This window comes from Lagopus muta, chromosome 1, assembly GCF_023343835.1.
Source record: "Lagopus muta isolate bLagMut1 chromosome 1, bLagMut1 primary, whole genome shotgun sequence".
Taxonomy (NCBI): domain Eukaryota; kingdom Metazoa; phylum Chordata; class Aves; order Galliformes; family Phasianidae; genus Lagopus; species Lagopus muta.
Genome location: NC_064433.1, coordinates 191057986 through 191079931, shown reverse-complemented (window position 1 = coordinate 191079931; position 21946 = coordinate 191057986). Strand labels below are relative to the sequence as shown.

Sequence of the window (21946 nt, the reverse complement as noted above, 5' to 3'; positions counted from 1 at the left end):
CTCCTCCGCGTGCGGCACGGGAATGAAAACAAGGCGGGGCGCAAGGAGGGCGGAGGGGCTATTTATAAGGAGGCGGGGCCTCAGGGCGCCGCGGCCAATGGGAGAAGGCGGAACGACAGCGCTGCGGAGAGGGGGTGGAGCCGGCAGGCGACGTTGGCCAATGAGGGGGCGGTAGGCGGGGCTTGGCGCTCCCCACCCGCGTGAGGCCGAGGTGGCGGTTTTTGGGGTCGGGGTCGCGCGGGTGGCGGGTGAGTGTGGCGCGTAACGGTCGTAACGGCTCCACGAGCGCTGAGGGGACGGGCGGGAACGGGCGGGCAGCGGCGGCCGCGGGGCACAGGGAGACCCTGGGACCTGAAGGGCTGCCCTCCGAACGCTGGGAGCTTAGGCCTTGCCGCTCAGCTAGCGTTCCCGTGGGGTATCAGGAGCTCTCTCCCCTTCGTAGCTTTTATCACGTGATACCTCCAGATTTTTCGGTGCACATTGCGGTAGATACCATAGCATATAATTAAAAGCCAGTATTTGTTGAGGAAATCCTTTCCGATCCTTGCTGGTTGGTGATTGGACTGTGCCCTCTGTGAAGAATGTCCAAAGGCCACATTAAGAAGTTCATTCTTCCTCGCTTTGGTTTCACATGCTTTCCTTCACACTTTGTCGATGCTCCCTGTCAGTGCTGTGGAAATATTTTTGCTCTCTGGGTCATATTTGATGGCTTTGAGGTCTGTCTCAGCTCCTGCCACTTCTGGGTGGTCGGTTCTGCCTTTCCCCTCGGTTAATGGGCAGCTTCTCTCAGTTGGGAGCAGCGCTGTTATTTCACCACGCTGTTGGGAAGGTGGTCCAATGAACCATTGTGTGAACCCATCTCATTGCAGATGAGCGAGGAACAAATCAAGAACGTATTAACCCGGGCAAATTGCACTGCCCTGTAGCTGCGTGCCTGGCTTCCTCTTTGGCAGAGCACCTGTCTCACTAACTCACAAAGCAGCGAAGGAATAATTGCCCTCTGTGCAATTCTCTGGCAGCCTCAGAGCTGCGCTGAATCCAAAGTAATGCTGCTTTTCCTTCATGTGCTGCTAGAAGCAGGGCACTGAGATGGATGTCACGTCGTGCTGCCGCTTGTGGTAGCGCGTGCAGCATAGGAAGACAATCCAAAGATTTCTCTTTGCTGAGGGCTCTTCCTTTAATGGGTGCCACCGGGATTCTGAGAATCTGGATGCCTGGAAGGATCTGCTGCTGAGGGTTTCTGGGCGAGCCATGAGCACAGTTTTGCTGCAGAAATAACCTTCTATCTTTGTCATGCAAGTTTCACACCATCCTCTTCTTCCCTTACAGTTCAGAAGGCCATTACCTTCCAGACGCAGCAGCTGGCAGCTGTGCTAATCTAAAGCATTTCCAAGGTACCTCTGATTTGTGTCTTGCCATCCAGTGCCAGAATCCCATCAGCAACCAGACTGCAGTTCCTTGAAGGGCTGAGAAAAGGGTGTAAACTCCCATGGTGCAGTGAGACGATGCTTTCTAAGGCATAGTCTCTGTCGTGCTGATGCCCAGCTGTGACTGTGATAGCTGGTCTGAAAATGACTGTGGTTAATACCAGAAAGCAGTTGCTCTATAGCAGCTCTGATAAGGCCTCAGCTGGAGCACTCTAACTGGTTTTAGGCAGCAGACTTCAAAGGAAGATGCATACCAATTGCTGGTTGTCAGGAGGGGGAAAATGAGAAAATAAGCAGAGATTTAGAAAATGCGACTGATGGAAAGGCCAAAGGGAACAGAGATTTATTTAACCTAAAAGAAAGGGAGAAAAAAAGACTTGAGGATGGTTATCTTAAGTCTTAAGGAAAGCAAAAGATGGTGGAAAAGACAAAGACTAAGCTGTTTTCCTTGTCTACGACAAAAATGTTTGGAAATGATTGATTGCTTTAATCTGAAACAATGAGGACTGAAGTATGAAAAAAGACATTATTTGTGTGCTTAACTTATCCTGAGAAGTGACACAGGGAGACTTGGTGTCTGTAAGGAATGCCATGGGAGAGAAGGCTTCGTCCTTTGGGTGTCTGAAAGTCTTTTGCTACAGCAAGTGGGAATGCCATGGTTTTGTTTTCTGCTGGGTGTTGCCTTTTAGCAATAAAAGTGCAAAGATCAAAAAAATCCTTTAGTTTAAAATCCCTGTTCAAGATCCAAATCTTCTCGCTTCCTGCCAAGGCTAAGAAAGCAACAGCATGTTTGATTGTTTGTTTTAACCTTATTAATTTAAATTAATAAGCCTGTACGTAAGTATGGTTTAGAGGGCCAAAGAAACAGTGTATGTATCAGAGATTTCGTTGTATCCTAAGGGAAAAGATTAAAACCCTGATTTGAAAGGATACTCAGGCACCTCAACCCCATGGATTGTTTTGAAAGTTGATTTGTAGAATGATTTGCTCAGAATCCTACCAGAACCCTCAGGAGGACAGCTGGTAATTCAACAGATCTGATCCATCATTCAGTTCTGGTGCCACAAAATGACACGGATCAAGTCTGTCATGGGGGTTTCTTCTCAGCTGCTTGAGGCAATGACAATACTTAGATGTGTACATTGGCCTGATGTTATGCATCAAATATCTACTTTTCAGACTTTGGTTCAACTCAGCAATGTCTTCCCCTGAAATTGCTTCCCTTTCCTGGGGGCAGATGAAGGTGAAAGGCTGCTCTACAACATACAAGGACTGCAAAGTGTGGCCGGGAGGAAGTCGGACCTGGGATTGGAGAGAAACTGGCACTAGTGTAAGTTTGCTGTTTCTGCCCATCCCGTGCTTTAAACAAGACTGTGAGAGTAGTAAATAAAGATTGTCTTGTGGGATAGAGACTAATTAATGTGAATAAAAAAAATCCACAGGAACTGAGCTTACACGTTTGGAAGAGAACCGTGCATGCAGGTTAGTTTATATCGCTTTCCTTGAGGTTCTTAGTGATTTTTGAGTAAAGGTGTGCAGATACAGTGTCATATGTGCTAGTATCTCCATGAAAAGCTCTCAGTCTGGCTAACCACACAAGGACTTGTGTTCATAGCCCTTTACCAAGTGAATACCCTTATAATTTTTGTATCCCTCAAGCTTTAGCTTTAAATGCTATCAGAATGTATCCAAGTAAGGCAATAATATTGATGTTTTGGACTTAGAAGCAGTGTGATAACTATTGTGTTAGGAATTAAATGTTGATAAACTCATCCCATATCAGGGCTTACACTAAGATAGTTGTATTGGCCAAGAAGAAAAACCTAATCCATAAGGGTCAAAGCAAAAAAGACCTGCAAACGCATCAGGTCTTAGAGCCAGCTGTACCCATGTAGGCCCTTGCAGTCACTGCTGTATTCATTTTGGCAGAACTTTGGTTTTGGAACTTCCAATATAATCTTCTAGGGAATAGAATTTGTTAAGCTGTCAGAGTTCAGTCTATAAAGAGTGTATAATGCAAAGTGAAAGGTAATGTTGCTGTATAAATGGTTTGCAGAGAGAAATACAGCTGTGTATATAACCTTTTCAATAGCCTTTCATTTATGGCCTGATTAGCAAAAGTGAAGTTTTCACTTTTGGGCTGTTTGAAGGGCCTGAGCTGAGAGGAGCTGTAACTTTTTTGTTTGTCAAGAGGAATCCAAGTTTCAACAGTAATGATTTCCTGCTTCAAATATTATATGGCTGGAGATGCAGAGCTGAAAAATTCCCAATACTTTCCAACTCTATCACATTTTTATTTCCTTCCAACCATTTGAAAACTCCGTTTCAGATTACAACCACCTACTAACATTTAGGGGGACATGTCTTCCTTTTAAGGTTTCAGACAGAAGGTGTCAGGTGATAGGGAAGACTTGAACTCAGGATAAGTTCCTGGATGAATCCTCCATTTCACCAGGAGAGTTGGATTTGTTAAATGAAAATGAGAGAAGACTAGCTGGGTTATTCAAAGAAGCAGATATTCTGCGTCAGCATTAAGTGAAATAAAAACAAACCACTTCAGGTTTTCCCACAGAGGCTACTCATAAAGCTTCTTCCTGAGGACAGTTCTGTTGCTCTTACAGCTATGGCAGCCACAGAGTTTGGTGATTTCAATTTAAAATTGAATGCAAGCAACAAATACAGAAGCTTTTTAGACTGCAACTCCGAGTCTAGAAAAATTACAAAGGATTTAATTTGATCTTTGCTGGAAACATCAGAATTCACTGGGTTCATTTGCTGCGTATTTCTTCACGGTAGACTGCGGTGTGTCTGCATTTGCTGGGTACGTTTTACCTGGGGCTAGGTGGAGCTGTTCCCCATGTTTGGCAGAAGGGCAGTGCTCCTCATGTCCTCCACTCCACCTAGAAGTAAACCTTTTCCTTCTCTGCTATCAAACCGATGCCTAGTAGGTAATTATTTCATCAGGAAGAACTGTGCAACTTGCTGTGCAGGATTCTGTTACTAAGCGCTAATAAATAGCTCATATGACCTTAACCCTTGGGGATAAAAGGCAGCCTCCCTGACTGGCTGCATTTCAGTGCCATCTGCTAATGGGAGAAAAAGAGTCCTGACGAGAAGACCGGAGAGCAGAACAGGCAAGAAATTCTGCTGCCCTTTCTCCTTCCCTCCTGCTGTCACAGGAATTGCCTGCAGTGACACAGTTATTCCATCATGTTGCATCTTTTCTCCAGTGATAGAATTTTCCTACTGATGGAAGGAAGCCCCCTTACCAGAGTGCCTCGTGTAACAAGCTCAAATCCTTTTGTTCTGTGGCTTTCATGGCTCAGCAGTACCTACTACAGGATAGCAAACTTCCCCAGCAATCTAATCAATGTAATTGCAGTAACCTACCCCTGTTTGTCCAAACTTTGAGTCTACCTTAAAAAACCCCAGTGGCAAATCATTACCTGTTCTGCCATAAACGCATACGTGGGATGATTTGGCCTGATAAAGCTCTGCTGCTTAAGTGGCAGTTTAGGTATGGATATCTAAATGCACCTACAGAGAATGCAACTTGGAGAACCAGAAAGGTGAACCATCTCTTGCTGAAATGCCAGGCTTCTTGCTGTTAATTCATTGAAACAACGTAGCAGTGAGTGCAGGGGATAAAGATTTATGGGCATCCCCATAAAAATAATGTTCTGCAAAAGTCCGCTATGGCATTACTCCCTTCATGGGAGAAGATGGTCTCAGTCCTCCCAAAAAATACTTAAGAATCCTGTTTAAAAAAAAAAAAAATATATATATATATATATGTATATATATATAATACATTAAAATTGAAGCTAAGGAGAGAATTAGTGTGACATAATGATGACTTAATTTAATATCACGTGTCTATTTCTGGATTTGCATGTTTGAAGTGTATTAGTACTATAATGAGCTTGCAATCAAAATCCTGTTACAGATCATTTTTCTTTCTTTAGAAAAAGTTTGGTTTCAGAGTTTCTTTCTCAAAATTGAGAATAGAGCAGAAATTGAAGATATCAAGTGCAATGAAGCCAATCATCTTCTGTAAATGAGATTTACAAAGTAAACAAGCAAGGAATTTAATCATTTTAGTTACAATTCAAGTGAGTAAAGTTGAGCTTGCCACAGTCCGTATTAAAAGCAGGTTCTGTTCACTGTGAAAACAAACAGCAGTGCACTGCAATTTATTGATCTCGGTGTTAATGCTGATAGAATGCCAGTTGTTAGACGTAGATGCTTTAGGTACGTACCACATATCTTTTCATTTTTACCTACTTAAGAAAAACATCTTTATTGCCATCCATTGATTTACTGTCATCCTTCATCTGAGGGTAAAATACTTCTTGAAATTGCCACCGTTAATGTGCACACAAGAGCTGGTTTACACCTTGGGATAGCTCCTTGATCCTGCTACTCTAAGGACTGATCCAAACACAGGCACATCCTTCCTGGCTGATGCTGTCAGCACACAGACTATTGCTTTCTTTTCCTGGCACTTAGCATTCTCCAGGAGTGCAGCCTGCTGACCTTGAAGAAGTTGTCAAGAAGGGTGTTAAAACTCTCGTCATTGGCCGTGGCATGAGCGAGGCTCTGCAGGTAGGTTTTTGTTCCCTAGTAAACATAAACTAGAGCTGTTTGTTTGCCTTTCTCTTCTGGAGGATGGGTTAAAAAATCCACGAGGCTTTACTAAAAGCAAGGAACTTGGGGTTGCTGAATTAACCAGACTGAATTGCTGCCAGGAGTCATTCTCTTCCTGAAAGCAGCAGCATTTGAGCTCCTCACTGTTGGTGTCAGAGTCAACAGAAAATAGTTTTACATTCTGCTACAGAAGCAAGTTAAACAAGGAGCTTTTTTCTAACAGTGTCATTAGTCCCTGCTCTTAGAAGAGGTTGTGAACTAGCTCTAGCCTGCTGTAAATACTCTGATAATTAAGGCCTTTTTGTCACGGATGTTGGCAGTGTCCTTGCAGCAGGTATGCCAGTTACAGAAGGCTGAGAAGGGCTGAGCTTCCCTTCATGAGAAGCAATTCTTCAGGTTTTTGTGAGCTGAGTAACACCTCATTTCTATTATCTTTAGCTTAAATTCTGCTCCCTTCTGTAAGAACAAGCTGCACTTTAAACTGCATTCAGGAAAAATGGGAAGTTTGCATATGCTGGGTTTATTGAAAAGCAAAAATGGCATCAATCTTAAAAATACATTAGCAGTTTGTCTACTATCAATAACTTAAGTGGACCTACGAACAGATGGCATCAGTGCTAAGCAATGCCAGCAGCCTCCTGCTGCAGATCGGAGAATGAGCTGACGATTGCTTTCTCCTTTTCTCTTCTGAGGTTCCTCCGTCTACTGTGGACTACCTTAAGAAGAACGGGATCGATGTGTTGGTGTTGCAGACGGAGAAGGCAGTGCAAGAGTACAATGCCCTGGCTGCTCAGGGCGTCAAAGTGGGGGGAGTCTTCCACTCAACGTGCTGAAGCAGCGCCGCTCTGCAGCCCGCCCTGACCTCAGCCAGCGCCGGGCGCGCCTCGGCTGCATCGAATTACAGCCGGCGCAGCGGGGAGCTGCGTGCCAGTGCATTAATGTGCGCTGCACAGCTAAAACGCGAGGGCACTGTATGAGTTCAGGGTTTAAACAGAGTGCTGTTAATGAAAGCTTTTAACTGCAGAACAATTTGCATACGATCTTGGGACTGACCTAATCTTCCTCTGTAGACTGCGTGCGTTCTGGTTACTTTTGGGCTAAATTCATGAACTCTGGTTGATTTTTTGGCTAAATTAAGACACTAAGTTGTGAATGCTTTCATTAGGAAATGGTGCAGAATTACATTATCAGTTACTGCAGCGTAGCCAGAAAATATCTGATAATGACAGTCAAGTGGTAGCTATGAAGTGGTGGCAAAGGATCACTTTATAAATGAGTTCAATAAAACAAAACACAAGGCAGCCCCGAGCAACAGCTCTGCCTCCTGCTGGTGAACTCGCTCAGGGTATCACTTGACACTTCTCTTTACACGGGACATAGAAAAAGCTGCCTACAGGGAAGGAACAGAACCTGTGCCTTGAAGATTTTTATCACTAATTGAAATGTGAATGTCGAGTTGTGGAATATGTATGTGTGTGAAGCTCCCTACCTGCTTAAAATGATCAGGAAGATCTGTCACAGAATTGCTTGTAGGAAATCAGTCTAAGTTGTTGCTAGCAAGCTGGGGACAGAGGTAGAATTCCTACCCAGCAGTAGCTGCTAATGTAAACATGACAAGTGTGTTGTTACACTGAAAAAAATTAAAATTCTTTTAGTTGCTGTTCTCCTTTTGTTTCACCTACTTCTATTAATATTACCAGTTACTTATTGTGGGTTCCTTTCTTTTCCACCAAACTCACTAAATTCTTCATTGGTGCAGATGAAGTCTGTGCCTATAAGCAAACGAACAGAGATGATGCTGAGAAAAGCCCTGAGGCACTTGGAGCTACCAGGGGGCAGCACAGAAGCTCGGATGGGTGTGAGAAGTCAATTACTTTCCCAAGCCCTAAGAATGACCCTTTGCAAAATGCTCCACTCTCTTACTATTTGTTCTAGTAATCATTTTATCCATAAAACACAGCGTGGCATAAAGGCAAAGGAAAGTTGAGTGCCCGTAAGTTTTATCTTGCCATCTCTTAATTGCAGCAATTCTTTCTAATAGTGTAGCTGTATTTGAGGCACAACCCTGAGCTAAACCAGCAGGAACTGCCTTTTCAGCTACATTTGTGTTCCCTCTTTGCAAACACCATGATATTTTTCTGAATAACGGAGGCCCAGAATTCTGCAGCCTCAAGAGAATCCTAGAAACCACCTTTGCCACTGCACTGTGTGCAGCCCTGTGTTTGTTGTGCTGGCTGATAGTGGAAAGCAGCTGCTTCTTGATCACAGTTCGATATTTGTGTTATTTCATCATCTTTTGGGCCTTGAACAGGAAGAGGCTTTCATTAAGGGGATAATTCCAGTTTCTTAAGCACTGTTATTCTGCTTGGAGAAGTAAATACCTTATCTTTTCCCTGCAGGTTTTGTTTGTTGTTTTCTACTTTCATACGGTACTGAAATAGTTTTTTTGGATGAAGCCTCCTTCAAAAGCACTGCTTGGCCCAGCCCTGCACTGAGAGAAGCACCACGGGCTCCTATACTGCTGCTACACACTGTGTCCTTCCAGAGAGCAGGAGCACAGCCTGCTCTGCACTGCCAGGTGATTTTAGAGGTGTGCCCTGCCCAGCTTTGTGCTGCAGCCTCTTCACTGTTCCCTTCATTTGGCAACCAGTAGCAGACAGAAGATTCCACTTCTAAAGCGGGGTGCTGCAGCCTGCAGAGGAAGGTTACTGCTAGGTCTTGGTTTCCCTATTTCAGAGTAAATTGCGAAGCCTCGCTCCTGTCTGTACAGAATTTCAAGGAGAAAACCCACTGCAGGTCTTCTCCATCTTTACCTTCTGTCACTGCTGCCTGAGTCAGTTTGTTGCCACAGCAGCTTTGTCTGTTGCCACAGAAGTCAGCCCAGCTTGGGCTGCTCCGCTTACCCAAAGCCCTCCTTCCTCCTCGATGCAAAGTGTAAACAGCTGGGACTGATTCATCAAAATTCAACCCGAGCTCAAAATGCTCTATTAAGCCCCTGCTTTCAGCTAAAGCCATCAATAATTTGTTAGAACTACAATCTCATTGCCCAAATCTTTCTTTGTAGGGCAGGGCTTCTCCATTGCTTCTATGCTTCCCCCAGGAAAGCGATCTCCCACCCCGGCACCCTCATTACACAGAACAGGGCTGGGCTGGCAGCCAGTGAGCTTCCACCCAGCTGTTGCACTGCTGAGCCTCCATCCGCAGCCCTTATCTGTGAGGAGCAGCACGCCTGAGCTGGCAACAGGGAGACACAGGCCGTAAAAAGGCTCCAACAAACCGAACGCATCACGAGCAGCATTTTTAAGGGATGGCAGGCAGCATTTATGGGCCTTCAGACTTGTGTGTGAGCCTTCAGTAACAGAGCATGAGTGAACTGCAGGCTAACTGCAGGCTAACCCCAGCCTGCACCCCAGCCTAGCGCCTGCTGCAAGGACTAAACAAACACGAGTGACGTGAGATAAGAACAGTGATTGTATCTCTGATTTTTTCAATTGATTTGAGAACTCAGCCAAAGAGGAGACCGGAGGAAAGCCATCCCCATGCTCTGGAGCCCAAGAAGAGGCCACGTGGCTGCATTTCAATGCGTGTCCCATTCTTCCTTCTTTGGGGGGGATGGGATGTCTTTTTTTGCACTCTTTGCAGCGTGCAGTTTTAAAAGCATGTAACTAAGATAGATGAAAGTATGGTTCTTTGGAAGCCACGCTGCATCTGAGTTAGTACCTGAACCATCAACTCTGTTCTTAATGCATAGATGTATTCAGCATTCTTGATAACTGCATTATTTACTTTCCAAGTTCTAAGGAATTGACCTCAGTAATTCCAGTGAACTTAAGTGGCTCTGGTTATGAAGCTCCCATTAAAGGCAAATAAAGCTAGGCCACGTTTAATTAAGGTAAAGGTAAGCATAGCAACACATTTGTAAACCACTAACCCACACCCCTTACAACAGTGTTCAGCAGAAAAGCCTGAACGGAATCAGAAAACATCCCTGAGGTTGGAGATGACCTCTCAGATGAAGTCCCATCAGCACCTGACTGCTGTGCCCACTGACCACATCCCTCAGTGCCACACCTGCACCTCTCAGAGCTGGAGGAAGGAAGGAGGAAAAAGTCAGTACTGAGATAGAAGCTCTAACAAAACCTTTTATAGACTGGATGTGTATGAGTCTGATTATCGAAGCAGCAGGGAAATCAAAGGCAAATGAATTTTGGGAAGATCACAATAAAGAAAAACACATATGGTACTGAATGTTCCAGTCATCACAGAGCGTTACTGGACACAGTTCAGCTAAAGTGATGAATCAGACACCTGCCTGAATGGGGGAAAGCTATGATGAAGAGGAGAAGCTCCAATTTCTTCCACACTTCAAGTTAGGAGTCAGAGGAAGCTCCAGGATGGTATCCAGCACAGAAGCCAGCTATGGGATGCTCTCATCACAAGACTGGAAATGTGTAGCAGTACAGTTTCTAATAACATGCATCAATCCCTGCCCACAGAGAAATGAACTGAGGATGCTGAAGTCCAGTGGTAACAACTGAGCTGCTACACATGCAGCTTTTCAAGCCAGTGCCCTAAAGGTGAAACACAAACAGTTTGTAAGAGGGTTTCTTCATTTTACTGCTATTTGATGTTAGAATACTTAAAGCAGCCAAATGTTTGGATCTGAAGCCTCATAGCCATAAAACTGTCAGTCCTAAAAAAAAAAAAAAGTCACAAGTATCACAAAAGCCTCACAGTAATCTCTTATTCGACCATGCAGGCTGGCATGTTTACTCTTGTAATAAACAGATTAGGATCAGTTTTCCAATTTTATTGTAGGAAAGCACATAATGAGTTTTGCGTAACCATTTATACTAATCTCTGTGTGACTGAAAAGTACTTCTTTGCTCTTTGTTTAGCCACTAGCCCTCCTTCCCCCAGAACCTCTTGCTTTCCTCCAGGCCTGCTAGAAGTGCTGTGTGTCCTGCTCACCAAGTTCTGCTCCTTGCACCAGCTCCCAGCATGAACAACCCATGCCCTCCCCCAGTTGTCCCAACTCCAGCACAGCTGTACAGGGCACATCTCAGGATGTAGCCTGCAGCGACTGGCAGTTCCACTTGGAGATTCATTTCCTACACCAGGACAACAGCACTTCAGAATTATTTTTGCTTTTGCTAAAAAAAAAAAAAATTGATACCAATGCACAAGTTTCTGAGAATTACAAAAGCCTGGATTTATGTGCCTCAACATTTACGTAGTAAATATTGGGAGCTATTGGGAATAGGTGAACGGTTGGACTGGGTGATCTTTTAGGTCTTTTCCAACCTTAGTGATTCTATGATTCTATGATTCTAAATAGCTTCAGCAGAAAACCCAGAGGCCGGGAAGAGACTTTGGCCCAATGCAGTTATTGCTGGAATGCTGACTGAGAATTGTCTTTGTTGATTCAATATAGGAAAAAAACCCAGTGTTTTCTTGAAACCATCCTGAATTATCTGAATAACTCCTCTATCGGCCCACCTGCTGTGTAGCAGAGGAGCCCAATTCATCAGCTTTACTTTTATGGCTGATGTCTGGTTTCAGTACCTTGGAACACAGAATATCGTTTTCAGTTTTATCCAACAATCCCACAAAGGTGTTTCTTGTAGTGTCAGACTTCACCTCCTGGCAGGTTTGGGCATTATGTACACTTTGACAGGTTTGCTGAAGGGGATCGTCCCCTCGATGCCACTTTCTGGCTGTGGCAGAGCCTCTGGGCTCTCGTTCCAGGTGGATTTGGCAATCTTGGCTGCTGCTTTGCTCCTGTTGGAATTGTAGGCCAGCAGCAGCCGCACTTCGATCTGACACGGCTCTGAAAGGAGAGAACAGAACAAACCATACATGGAATCACAGAGGTTGAAAAAGACTGCTAAGATCATCAGCTGTCAGCCCATCGCCGCCGTGCCCACTGACCACATCCCCAAGTGCTGCCATCATCAACAAGCAATGCTGAATGTCTGATCACACAAACTGACCGGATGGAGCACAATAAATAACCTTTTCCCACAGTTACACCACAGCTCAGCTAACAGTTCCCTAAAACTCATCGTTCTGCCACAGCATCAGCTCTAATCTGTAGCTTTCAGTCACTGCTTCTGCTATGCAACAGTTCATCTGTATTTTGTGTTTGGACGTCCTCCATCGTAAGCCCATACTGTCCTCTATGGTCTTAATGAATTTCTTTTTCATGCATTGAGGTAATTTGCCCACTTTGTCAACTGACCCTGTCCTCTCAGCCCCTCCCAGCTTGATTTCCTCACCACCTGTGAAATGCCTAAGCACCAATGTCCAAGTTCTTAACTCAAATAACTGCTAAGGGAACAGAACAGAATCCCATAGGTCCCCATTTGAAGTGCCCTTCCAGCACACACTGCAAAAGCAGAAATAAGGACCAAGTTCAGCTCCTGCTGCGTTGGCAGAACCAACTTTTAAATCCTGATACTCCTGACAATTCCATTTTTCTTCTCCAGAAATGAAAGACAAGCAAGGTGAACGAACGCACCATGGAGGTGCTACGTAAAATGGAGCAACTGAAAGGGAACATGGCACTGAAAAAAAAAACCACTAATTAAAAATATAAATCACCAAGTCCTATTAAACAGGAGAAAGCACTCAAAAAAATATATACCCTATACTTGAATTATGTGAAGGGTTTAAAAGAAAACGGGAGGAAGGCAGCTGCAAAAAATATATTTGCTTTTGTTGTCTGAAGCCCACAAACCAATTACTGCAGCGGTTTCATTGAGAAGTGTGAATGCCATCTATGACTGAACGTGGATGTGGGAGTCACCAGAGATACAGGGTGTTTTTTTAGGACATTCAAAGGGTGAAAGTTCAATTAACAGTGAAATTATGCTGTTGAATACACACAGTTCCAAAGGTTCTCTGCTGTGCTCAGATACCTGTTAGATCCAAAACAATGAATGACAATGAATCAGTTCGTTAGGACTCCTTGCCTTTAAATAAGGATGCAGACCTGGCTCCTACAATGAATCCTGCTCTGCACAGCTATGGGTAACGCGCTCCATTTAAAAGCTTCCAATGCTGGAAGACTGCATGTGCAGCCCCTGGTGCACAGCAAGGGCCTTCTCTTTAGGACAGCAGCCCCTCTGTCACCTGCAGGACCCCATATCCTATCAAACAACATGTCCCTGCAGATACAGGTGCCCCTGTTCACTGCAGGGTAGTTGGACTACATGACCTTTAAGGGTCCCTTCCAACTCAAAGGTCCTCTGGTAAGATGCAACTGCTCAGAGGCTGTAAGAACAGAAACCTGAGCGATGCTACACCCCCTGTAATGCCCCACCATCCTCAAGCTCCCAAGGCTGTGGGCACACAAGAGATGGGAATCACACACTCCCATCTTTCAAATATGTAGCAACACAATCCCATGAACTCGTATTGATAACATTACCTGTCCAGGCTGTGTGTGAGAGGTAGACCTGAGTTATCAGTCTGTGCCTTCCAGGACCAGGATTTCTGAAGTCAGCTGGCTTAGGATGGATTAACTGCGCTTGCCCATCCGGATACAATACCTATCAAAAAATAAATAACAGATGTATGACAACTGGACTGGGCTTTTGTACAACGTACAGAATTTTGGGCTCTTTGTTCAAGGTCTGAAGGCAGGAAGTTGTGCTTTAGCTCAGAACGAGGAGCCCAGTTGATCTAGATGTAAAGAACACATGATTCTGTGTTGGCCATTTAAACCCATGGCATGCAGGAGAAGGTATCACCTTCTTCCTCTACACTGTCAAGCTTCTAGTTTCTCTGCTGAGCAGCGCATCTGGGTATTTACTTGAATCACACCATACCCTTCTTAGCTGCAGCTTCGTTGACGGTAATGATTCAACAGCAGGAAGAAAACTGAGTGTTAAATACAGAGAGCCAAAGGCATACCAACTTCTGTGGTGTTCAGAGCACCTCCTTTTGCTCCTCTTCCCAATATACAAACTGGTGGAAGTTCACCCCCATGTTTGTCCATAGTGTGCTGGGCACACACGTGAAAGCAGTGTAGCACACACGGAGCACAGAATGCTTTCAAAGGGCTCAAACTCCCAAGAGCAACAGAAGTGAGCCCAAGGCACTATATGCAATACAGTTTTGCATGTGAGGTTACACCACAGAAGTCCAAGAGTGTTAAGGAGTACAACTGTTTGCAACCAGGAAGTATTGACATCCTCATGTCCTCATGAAAACTCCCCCCAAAACAAAATCTTGTCTGCAATTTTGTCAACCGGCTGCTTACCTGAACTTTAACAGTTCCTTGGGGATCCTGCACGTGTTCCAGCGTTGCATCCACATCCAATGCCACCACTAACCCTGATGTAAACCTCAGAGGATTGTCTGATTCACCAGTCGGCTCAATGATGTTTGCACTGGCTCTGTGGAGCTGGAAGAGGCAAAATTGTTGGTGAAAATAAAGGAGAGGAAAAAGAAAACAAAAAAAGGAAAAAAGAATCACTGTTGTTCTTAACAGAGGAACTATGCATGAGCTTTACATCATTTGACATGCTGCCAAGAATTAATATCTTGAATTTTAGCCATAATCCCGGAGATGATTGGTGAGGAGAAGCGATCGCATCAAGAACCAACATTTGCAACTGAGCAGAAAGCTGCAGCATAAAAGCTTTGTGATCCATCATGAACTACGTGGCAGCCAAAGACAGCCTGCAAAGCTACTGCATTCTAAACTGACCTGCTCTGGAAGAGGAAGGTGGAGGAAGGTACTTTGTCGCAGCGTCGTTTGAAGAATCTTGACCACTTCTGAAGGCTTGGATGTCACCAGTCTGGGCATTAAGTCCAGCAGCTTATCTACAAAACTGCCCTGCATTTGTGGGAGCTCAGAGATGAAACATCTGTATTTTAAAAAATAATTTAAAGAAAAAAAAATGAAGTCCTTATTTCAACATTTTCAGTGGTCCCATTATCTTTAGCCAAGCTGATCTTTATGGTTAGTTACAATGACAACATTAGATACGGAGATTCCACTTCTGATGCACTCTCATATTAAAAATAATTTTGGCTACTTATTTTCGAGTTGTCAACACCAAGGGCTTTGGAGGACACATCTCTTAGGTCTTGCCTCAATACAGAGCCCAGCAGGGAAGATTTACAGAACAAGCTAGAAATGTTGAGGTAAATAAAAGCCTATAAAAACACACTCATGGCAGCTCACTGCTGTAAGGATTAATCTATATGAGACTGCATGTGCAGCTGTAACACTGTTTTGATAGCAAGAATGCTAATTGAATGAAGTGACAGGTCACAGGCAATTCCAGCACTCAGCATTCAATCCCTACGTCTCAACAAATAAACACAGTCAGGTGAAAGTGCTGCTCCTATCACCGCTGCCTTGTAAACTTCTGAGATCAGTACATCTCAGGAAAGACACTCATCCTTTATGCTGTGCACTTCCATCCTGCTAACCCAACAGCTGACTCGTTGCAGAATGTAACTGCCACGTGAACTCTCTGACCTCCCTGGAGAATGGTTTTGCTCTCCCAATATTTGTAAGGGAGTGTTACATCTGTACTGTGAAATTTTAACAGTAAACTAGAATCAGTTAAAAAAAAAAGAAAGCCAGCTCTGGAGGTGAGGAACAGAAAACAGAATTCATTTTATATCAAGGGACAAGAGCCTCTCAGATCATCCAGTATTGTTCTTTATATAGAAGCAAAATCGGTCTTCTCCTGTACATCCCCACATGCAGAAAATGCTGTTAGACTGACTCCCTGATGGCTTATTTGTCACTGTTAGCAACACGCCTGCCACATTCAGCAGGACAGCTTTGTAAGCCTAGTAAATGCCTGGTGCGATCGGTGAGAGACGTGACGTGCACCATTCCTGCAGGTGAGCAGCCTCTTGGGCAATGGGCTCTTCTCTGCTCATTAGGCCCAGCACTGTGCTGTATTTTCACCTCCAGCTGAGTCTAGAAAAGCCTGGGGAGGAATTGTGGACTCACCCCCTCTCCCCACCCCCCAAAAAAGGAGTCTCTGGTCCTAAAGCCCTACAAGTGAGATTCTCCAAGATCCAATTAATGCTCTACACAAGTTCAAACTCCCTAAACAGAAGCTTTGGCAAAGGCAGAGGAAAATCACGTGCTCCTTTCTATGTTCCAAGAGTGTGTAAGCAGCACCGTGCGCCCTTGTGCTTCTGTGATTGCCTCTACACAGGCAGCACATTTCTACTGCTCTGTCATGCGGTGCAGCCAACATCTGTCATGCTGAGGCTGCACAACCTACACAGGGGGATTTTGTGTGTACAGGCATTTCTAGGTGACCTTACAGCTAAGCAACAAGCTCTGCCAACGTTCAGATTCCTGCTTATGGAATTCATCGCTGCTGTAGGGGTTGCATTCCTAAGATAAAGTGATGCGTTTTGCTGATCCTGAGGTCTAACGAGAGGGAAAGAAAGGAAGGAAGTGAGCAGTTCTGCTCCCTGGCTACCAGTGGCATATTCAGTACCAGGTTACATGTGGAAGAAATATCATCAGCTTCAATACAAAATACAAAAAAGCACAAAGAGAAGAAGCAATGCTGTTCCTCACCTCTGAAAGGAATCTACTTCCTGAAGGAATTTCTCACACATCCCAAAAAGGGGTTCCACCCTGCAATGAGATAACATTGCTTGATCCAGAAATAATTAAGAGAACTGGCTCTACAGCCGTAAGCATTTGAGTTTTGAAATTCAGTTCAAGCTCCTAGAAACTGTAAGACCTTAAAGACAATCTGAGACCACAAATGGATTTCCCACAGGAGAAAGAAAAAATGAACTGTCATCTTCTCCACACCCATAACCCCCTCCACAATACATCCTTCTCATTCGCATTCACAGGCATTAAGTTCCCAGAGCCACTGTTGCAACACAAACTTTCCACCTTTAAAACATAACAGATCTTATGGAACTCTATGACAGCACAGCAAATCAATGCCAACAAACATATTTATGTTCTCCTACGTGCACTGAAGAACGAACTCAACTTCATTCTTCAAATGCTCATCAGCATTTCCATGGTGTTTTAGGTGTCTAATTTAGCCTTGCTGCTTCTTAAAACAAAGCTCAAGGATACAAAGCTTGCAGGTGACCCTTGGCACCACCCTTACCCTCTGGTGGTGCGTGCAGTCACTATGAGCTGTAAAGCTTTTGCTTGCAGTCTCATGTGGTGGATGATGACCACTTGTCTACTTTCCACACCGCTGTACATGAACTCCATTTTGTAAGTTTCTTCCAAGATCTGTCAGACAACACAAACAAACAATGACAAACCATCAGGCTCAGTTAATTGCTGCCCAAGCACGGTCACAAGATTCTGCACTTTTCCTCACGTGAGGAACCATCAATCCATGAGCACCATCCTTGTGATGAAACATTTCATGGTGCAAGGCAGTACTTAATACTAAAAGATATCCAAGAACCAATCTGTGACTCCTCGCCTGAAATCCATCACTCCCTCTCTTGGCAACACACCCTGTGATGTTGTATTTTACATTTCTGGGCTGGAGCTCTCACCAGCTCCTGCTGGTTGCACTGGAATACAAACCAAGCAGCACAGCAAAGCAGCACCAGTGGCTCTGCTCAGGTTCAGTTTCAGAGCCAGACTAAACAGAAACAACTTCACATTCAACAACACCAAACGTGCTGCAGCTAGAAATGGGAACCATCACAAGGTTAGCATCCTCCTGTGTTATTTTCGACACAGTTAAAAGCTTACACAGCATGCTGTGGCTTTACTGAACACCACTGCATTCAGTGTAACCACACAGAAGCAAGGACTTTATTTAATAAAGATCCTCTCACCTTGCTTGATGGAAAGTGATCTACATTCACAATCAAAACAGATAAACCTTCCCGGGGGGGCTCACACACTACTAAGAAGGGCACCCAAGAAAGACAGTTCAATTAGAGAAGATTTAAGAAGCTGATAGGCTTTTGTATCTACTCATCTCCAGGGACAATTGTCAACAGCAGAGATGGGTTTGATGCACAGCAGTAGCTGCATCTTAATACATTTTAATTAACTGGAAGATCAAAATGTCAGCGTGGCTTCCCAGCAGACCCACAAACTTGCTTTTACCCTAAATCCAGATTATTTAAAGCTTGCTTTCTCATTTCTTTATTTAAAAAAAATAGTTTTGCTTTGCTTTTTTTTCCAGGATCAGCCAATCAAATACCAGAGAATAAGAATAACCTGGATTGTGTGGAACTACTGGAGCTCATTTACCACAGTCCCCTCCTCAAGGCAGGTCTAATTAGCCCAGTAACCCAGAGCCCTGTGTTCTGTGAACACTTCCAAGATGAAGATTCCCCACTAACAGTCTGGGAAATCCATTGTAGCACCTAACGACAGTCACAGCAGTTTTTGCTACCTTACATCTACTCAGAATTTCTCATATTCCAACTTGTATCCATTGTGCTTCTTGTCCCACAGCAGCACATCTCAGAAGAGTCCTTGTTTGTGCGATCCATGTCCTCAGATAAGGCAGTGGTGTAGGGCAGTACATCAGCCTTGAACCTTCCCCAGGCTGAATGAGCCCAGATCCCTCAACTTCTCCTCGCAGGAAAACTGCTCCACTCCTCAGCCACCTCAAGGCCCCCTGCTCAACTCGCTGCAGTTTGGCATTACCTTCCTTGGATGGAGATGAGCACATCACTGCTCCAGATGTGATCTCCTCACAACCAAGTGGAGGGAACAGATCACTTTCCCAGATCTGCTGGATAAGGCATGCATGCTCTGACAGCCCAGGATGCAGTTGGCCTTCCTTACTGCTTCACGTTCAACTCCTTGCACACCAGGACTCCCATGCTGCTGTCATGAGGCTGCTGTCATCCCCTTTCTTCAGTCTGCTCCAGATCCCTTTGAACAGCAGCCTTGCCCTCCAAGCATACAGACCAGCTCCTCAACTCAGTTTTATCCACACAGTTGTGGAGGGTACTCTGGACTTTGTGCCAGTATTTGCAATGCTTTAAGCCAGGCAGTCTGGCCAATTTTCCATCCCCATTATCATCCATTTATTGATGTGGAATCTTGCCATTTTGGTAATAAGTAATGGGAGGCTGTGTTAAAGGGTTTGAGAAAGTCAGGCTTTGTGACATCCAATATCTAATGTCTACAGCACCAGTGCCATCACTGTGGAAAGCAGTAAGGTTGGTCAGGCATAATTCACCCTTCAAAATGCATTTCAGCTGATCCCAATCACCTTCCTGATTTTCATCTGCTCACAAATGGCTTCTAAGAGGACTCACTCCATGGAGTTCCCCAGAGGCCAACAGTCCACTGTTCTCCAATCTTCTTTCTCATTACTCTGGAAGATACGTGGCATGTTTGCTTTTTTCCTGCGGTCCTAAATCTTCAATTGCTATTTCATTTGATCTTTTGAAACTGAAAGAAATTACTTCACTTTGGGGAACTAGGATTGACTTGGACAGGCTACAGCATAAAGTCAGAAACACTTTAGTACTGCAAGGCCATGGAGGCTGGAATCCAAGGACTCGCCTTCAGGTGCTTCAGCCTCACCTGTTTTGCTGCAGCAGATGCCAACGCATTCTGTTTCAGGTACAAAGGAGCTGCCACGTTCCACAGCTTCTCCTGCAAGGCCTACAGAAGAAAACCATTAAAAAAAAAAGGGATGACAAATAATCATTTCAGTCTGAGCACTGTAACACTGTGTGAGATAAACAGCGCTTGGGGGCATGCCCTGTCTCTGCTATATGCCAACAAGCTGTCAGAGAGCAGGCTAAAGGTTTCTTCTTGCTTTTAAACACAGTATGGGAAACCACAGCTTCCAAACTACACATTTCTGTATAAACACCCACATTAAAAAATCCTACACAGAGTTGGGAATAATGTTAACCAAACTACGATTGAGAGACTGGCTAAGCTGCAAATTCTTCAGTATTTAAGGATAATATGCAGTCACTGATCAGAGAAATTATAACCCATTATCACCTTCTTGAGACTAAGAGCAGGGCATCCTCAGACTGCACCCCTGGAACTGGAATACTGGAAACAATAATTGTCCTCAGAAACACACCCACACAGCCAGTATTCCTCAGCCTTCCTGTTGACAGCTCCCACTCCCTGCTCCCCCAGCAAGATCCTGAAGTTACTGAGTGCAACAAAGCTGCTGGTATTTGCACAAAAGAAACCCTATTTGCTCTTTGGTTTATGTTAAGAAAGGATTAAGAAAGCTTGACTGGAAAGAAATCTACTGAGAAGGGTGTTCTGGCATTGGTGTTCTCTCTGTCACACTGAGATTTCTAACTCTGTGGCATTAAAACTCACTTCTAATTTCAGCCACATTACTCGCTCTGTATCACCCATGTATTTATTGACTGCTCTGCAGCTCAAGCAAAGAATGTTTGGTGCAGTGTTCACCCACTTCTCCCAAACAGAACACTCATCTCTGCCAGAAACACAAACGTTCACGTTCTCTTAGCTAAGGCAGGATGGCTCAGTCCAGTCAAGCCCTGGAGAAAGGCAACAAAGCTGCTTCGAAATGCCAGCCCTCTGCATGGACTGCACATTCTGTGTTGACAAACCTCTGCATTTCATAGAATCAGAGACCAGCATGGGTTGGAAGGGACCTTAAAGACCATGAGTTCAAGCTCCTGTGATGGGCACTGACACCTCCTGCTGCATCAAGATACTCAAAGCCTATAACAGCTCTCTAAAATACTTTTTCTGGGTTATAAATGTATTCTGAGGACTTGAGGGCTGCTGTAACACATCCCAACTGACAGTTACTCATTCAGCTAAGAAACTCAAATCACTTTTGGTTTTACACAACAAAGCTTTTACCTTATTTCTCTTGGAAACTCATTTGTGAGGTCCTGCTTTACCTACCTACATTCAAACACCTTAAGAGTATTAGGAAACTCAGGTAAATTGCCAGCTTATAGCTCAAGAAGGAAAGCAAAACAAAAATCCAGTTTATGCTTCAGCAAGGAGCTGACTTTGAAGAGGGCTGCTGCCACAGTATCAAAATAACCACTTCATCTGCTTATACAAAGCAGACAGGTCGTTTCAACACTGCAAAGCATAGCTGATATTTCCCTCACTCAAGTCTAAAGAACTGCACTGGCACCGGTGCCAAAAATGCTGTCTACAAAACACACTGCAGAAACTCCACTTTCAGGAGCAGTTTTACCAAAAGCATTTTGGTGGTCGCCAGCAGAGAGAAAAGCACTCTCTCAATGTGAAAGGTTGCAGAGCAGTTCTCCACAGTGTGACTGTCAGAAAATAAACTCTGCACTGGCACAGAAATGCAATGGTGCATCAATTACTGAAGTTACTTTATCAATTCTCTGCCCCAGAAGTGAAGCAGGTACCCCAGAAATCCACCAAATCTGCACTTTCACCAGGGATCAGCTCTCAGCTCATCACCACAACAGTGTGCAGCTGACTGGACGTTCTGAAGCACAGTCCACAACACCCTGCTGAATCAGACCTTGGTGAGGAGCAGCTGACACTGAAGGTACGTCGCAGTGAAATCCGCCATCCCTGCCAGCTCTGACTGCAGCTCCCCAAGCCTCTGAAGATCACTGAAATAAACAACAGAGGGAAAGAAAGCGTTGAGACAGCAAGTAGGTTAATTTAAATGCGCTCAGAATGTAGCAACAGCAATGCTGAGGCCAGCCATTCCCGCATCTTGTTTTTCCTTATCCCTGGTACGAGCACCAGAAAAAGTAGGAAAGCATGCACTACAAAACAGCCTGCACCCTGGGAATTGGCAGCTCCTTTTTTCTTAGAGGCTGACACAAGCGCAGCAGTGGAAGCAGTAAGCCTGTCAACCCACACTGCTCTGCAGCCCTGTGGGAACCAAACAGGGCAGCAGTTCCAGATTTAACTTAAA

At 44.5% G+C, this 21946-nt stretch overlaps 2 protein-coding genes across 3 annotated transcripts in view; one reads left to right on the top strand and one right to left on the bottom strand.

Annotated features, from left to right (window-relative positions):
* Positions 1 to 141: 141 nt before the first annotated feature.
* On the top strand, positions 142 to 7737 carry AAMDC (adipogenesis associated Mth938 domain containing). Its single transcript, XM_048933345.1, has 5 exons — positions 142 to 248; positions 1330 to 1394; positions 2607 to 2757; positions 5937 to 6032; positions 6767 to 7737. The coding sequence occupies exons 3-5, from the start codon at positions 2626 to 2628 to the stop codon at positions 6905 to 6907; spliced, it is 369 nt and encodes a 122-aa protein (XP_048789302.1). The 5' UTR covers positions 142 to 248; positions 1330 to 1394; positions 2607 to 2625; the 3' UTR covers positions 6908 to 7737.
* An 845-nt stretch (positions 7738 to 8582) lies between these two features.
* INTS4 (integrator complex subunit 4) overlaps positions 8583 to 21946 on the bottom strand; it is a 36217-nt gene continuing 22853 nt past the window's right edge. For both annotated transcript variants that reach the window (XM_048933334.1, XM_048933333.1), the window contains exons 16-23: positions 21542 to 21635; positions 19609 to 19689; positions 17198 to 17328; positions 16642 to 16701; positions 14791 to 14950; positions 14341 to 14484; positions 13507 to 13627; positions 8583 to 11904 (exon numbers count right to left, since the gene is read on the bottom strand). In XM_048933334.1, the coding sequence (XP_048789291.1) occupies positions 11711 to 11904; positions 13507 to 13627; positions 14341 to 14484; positions 14791 to 14950; positions 16642 to 16701; positions 17198 to 17328; positions 19609 to 19689; positions 21542 to 21635 (985 nt within the window). In that variant the 3' untranslated portion in view covers positions 8583 to 11710. The remainder of the gene's footprint in view (positions 11905 to 13506; positions 13628 to 14340; positions 14485 to 14790; positions 14951 to 16641; positions 16702 to 17197; positions 17329 to 19608; positions 19690 to 21541; positions 21636 to 21946) is intronic.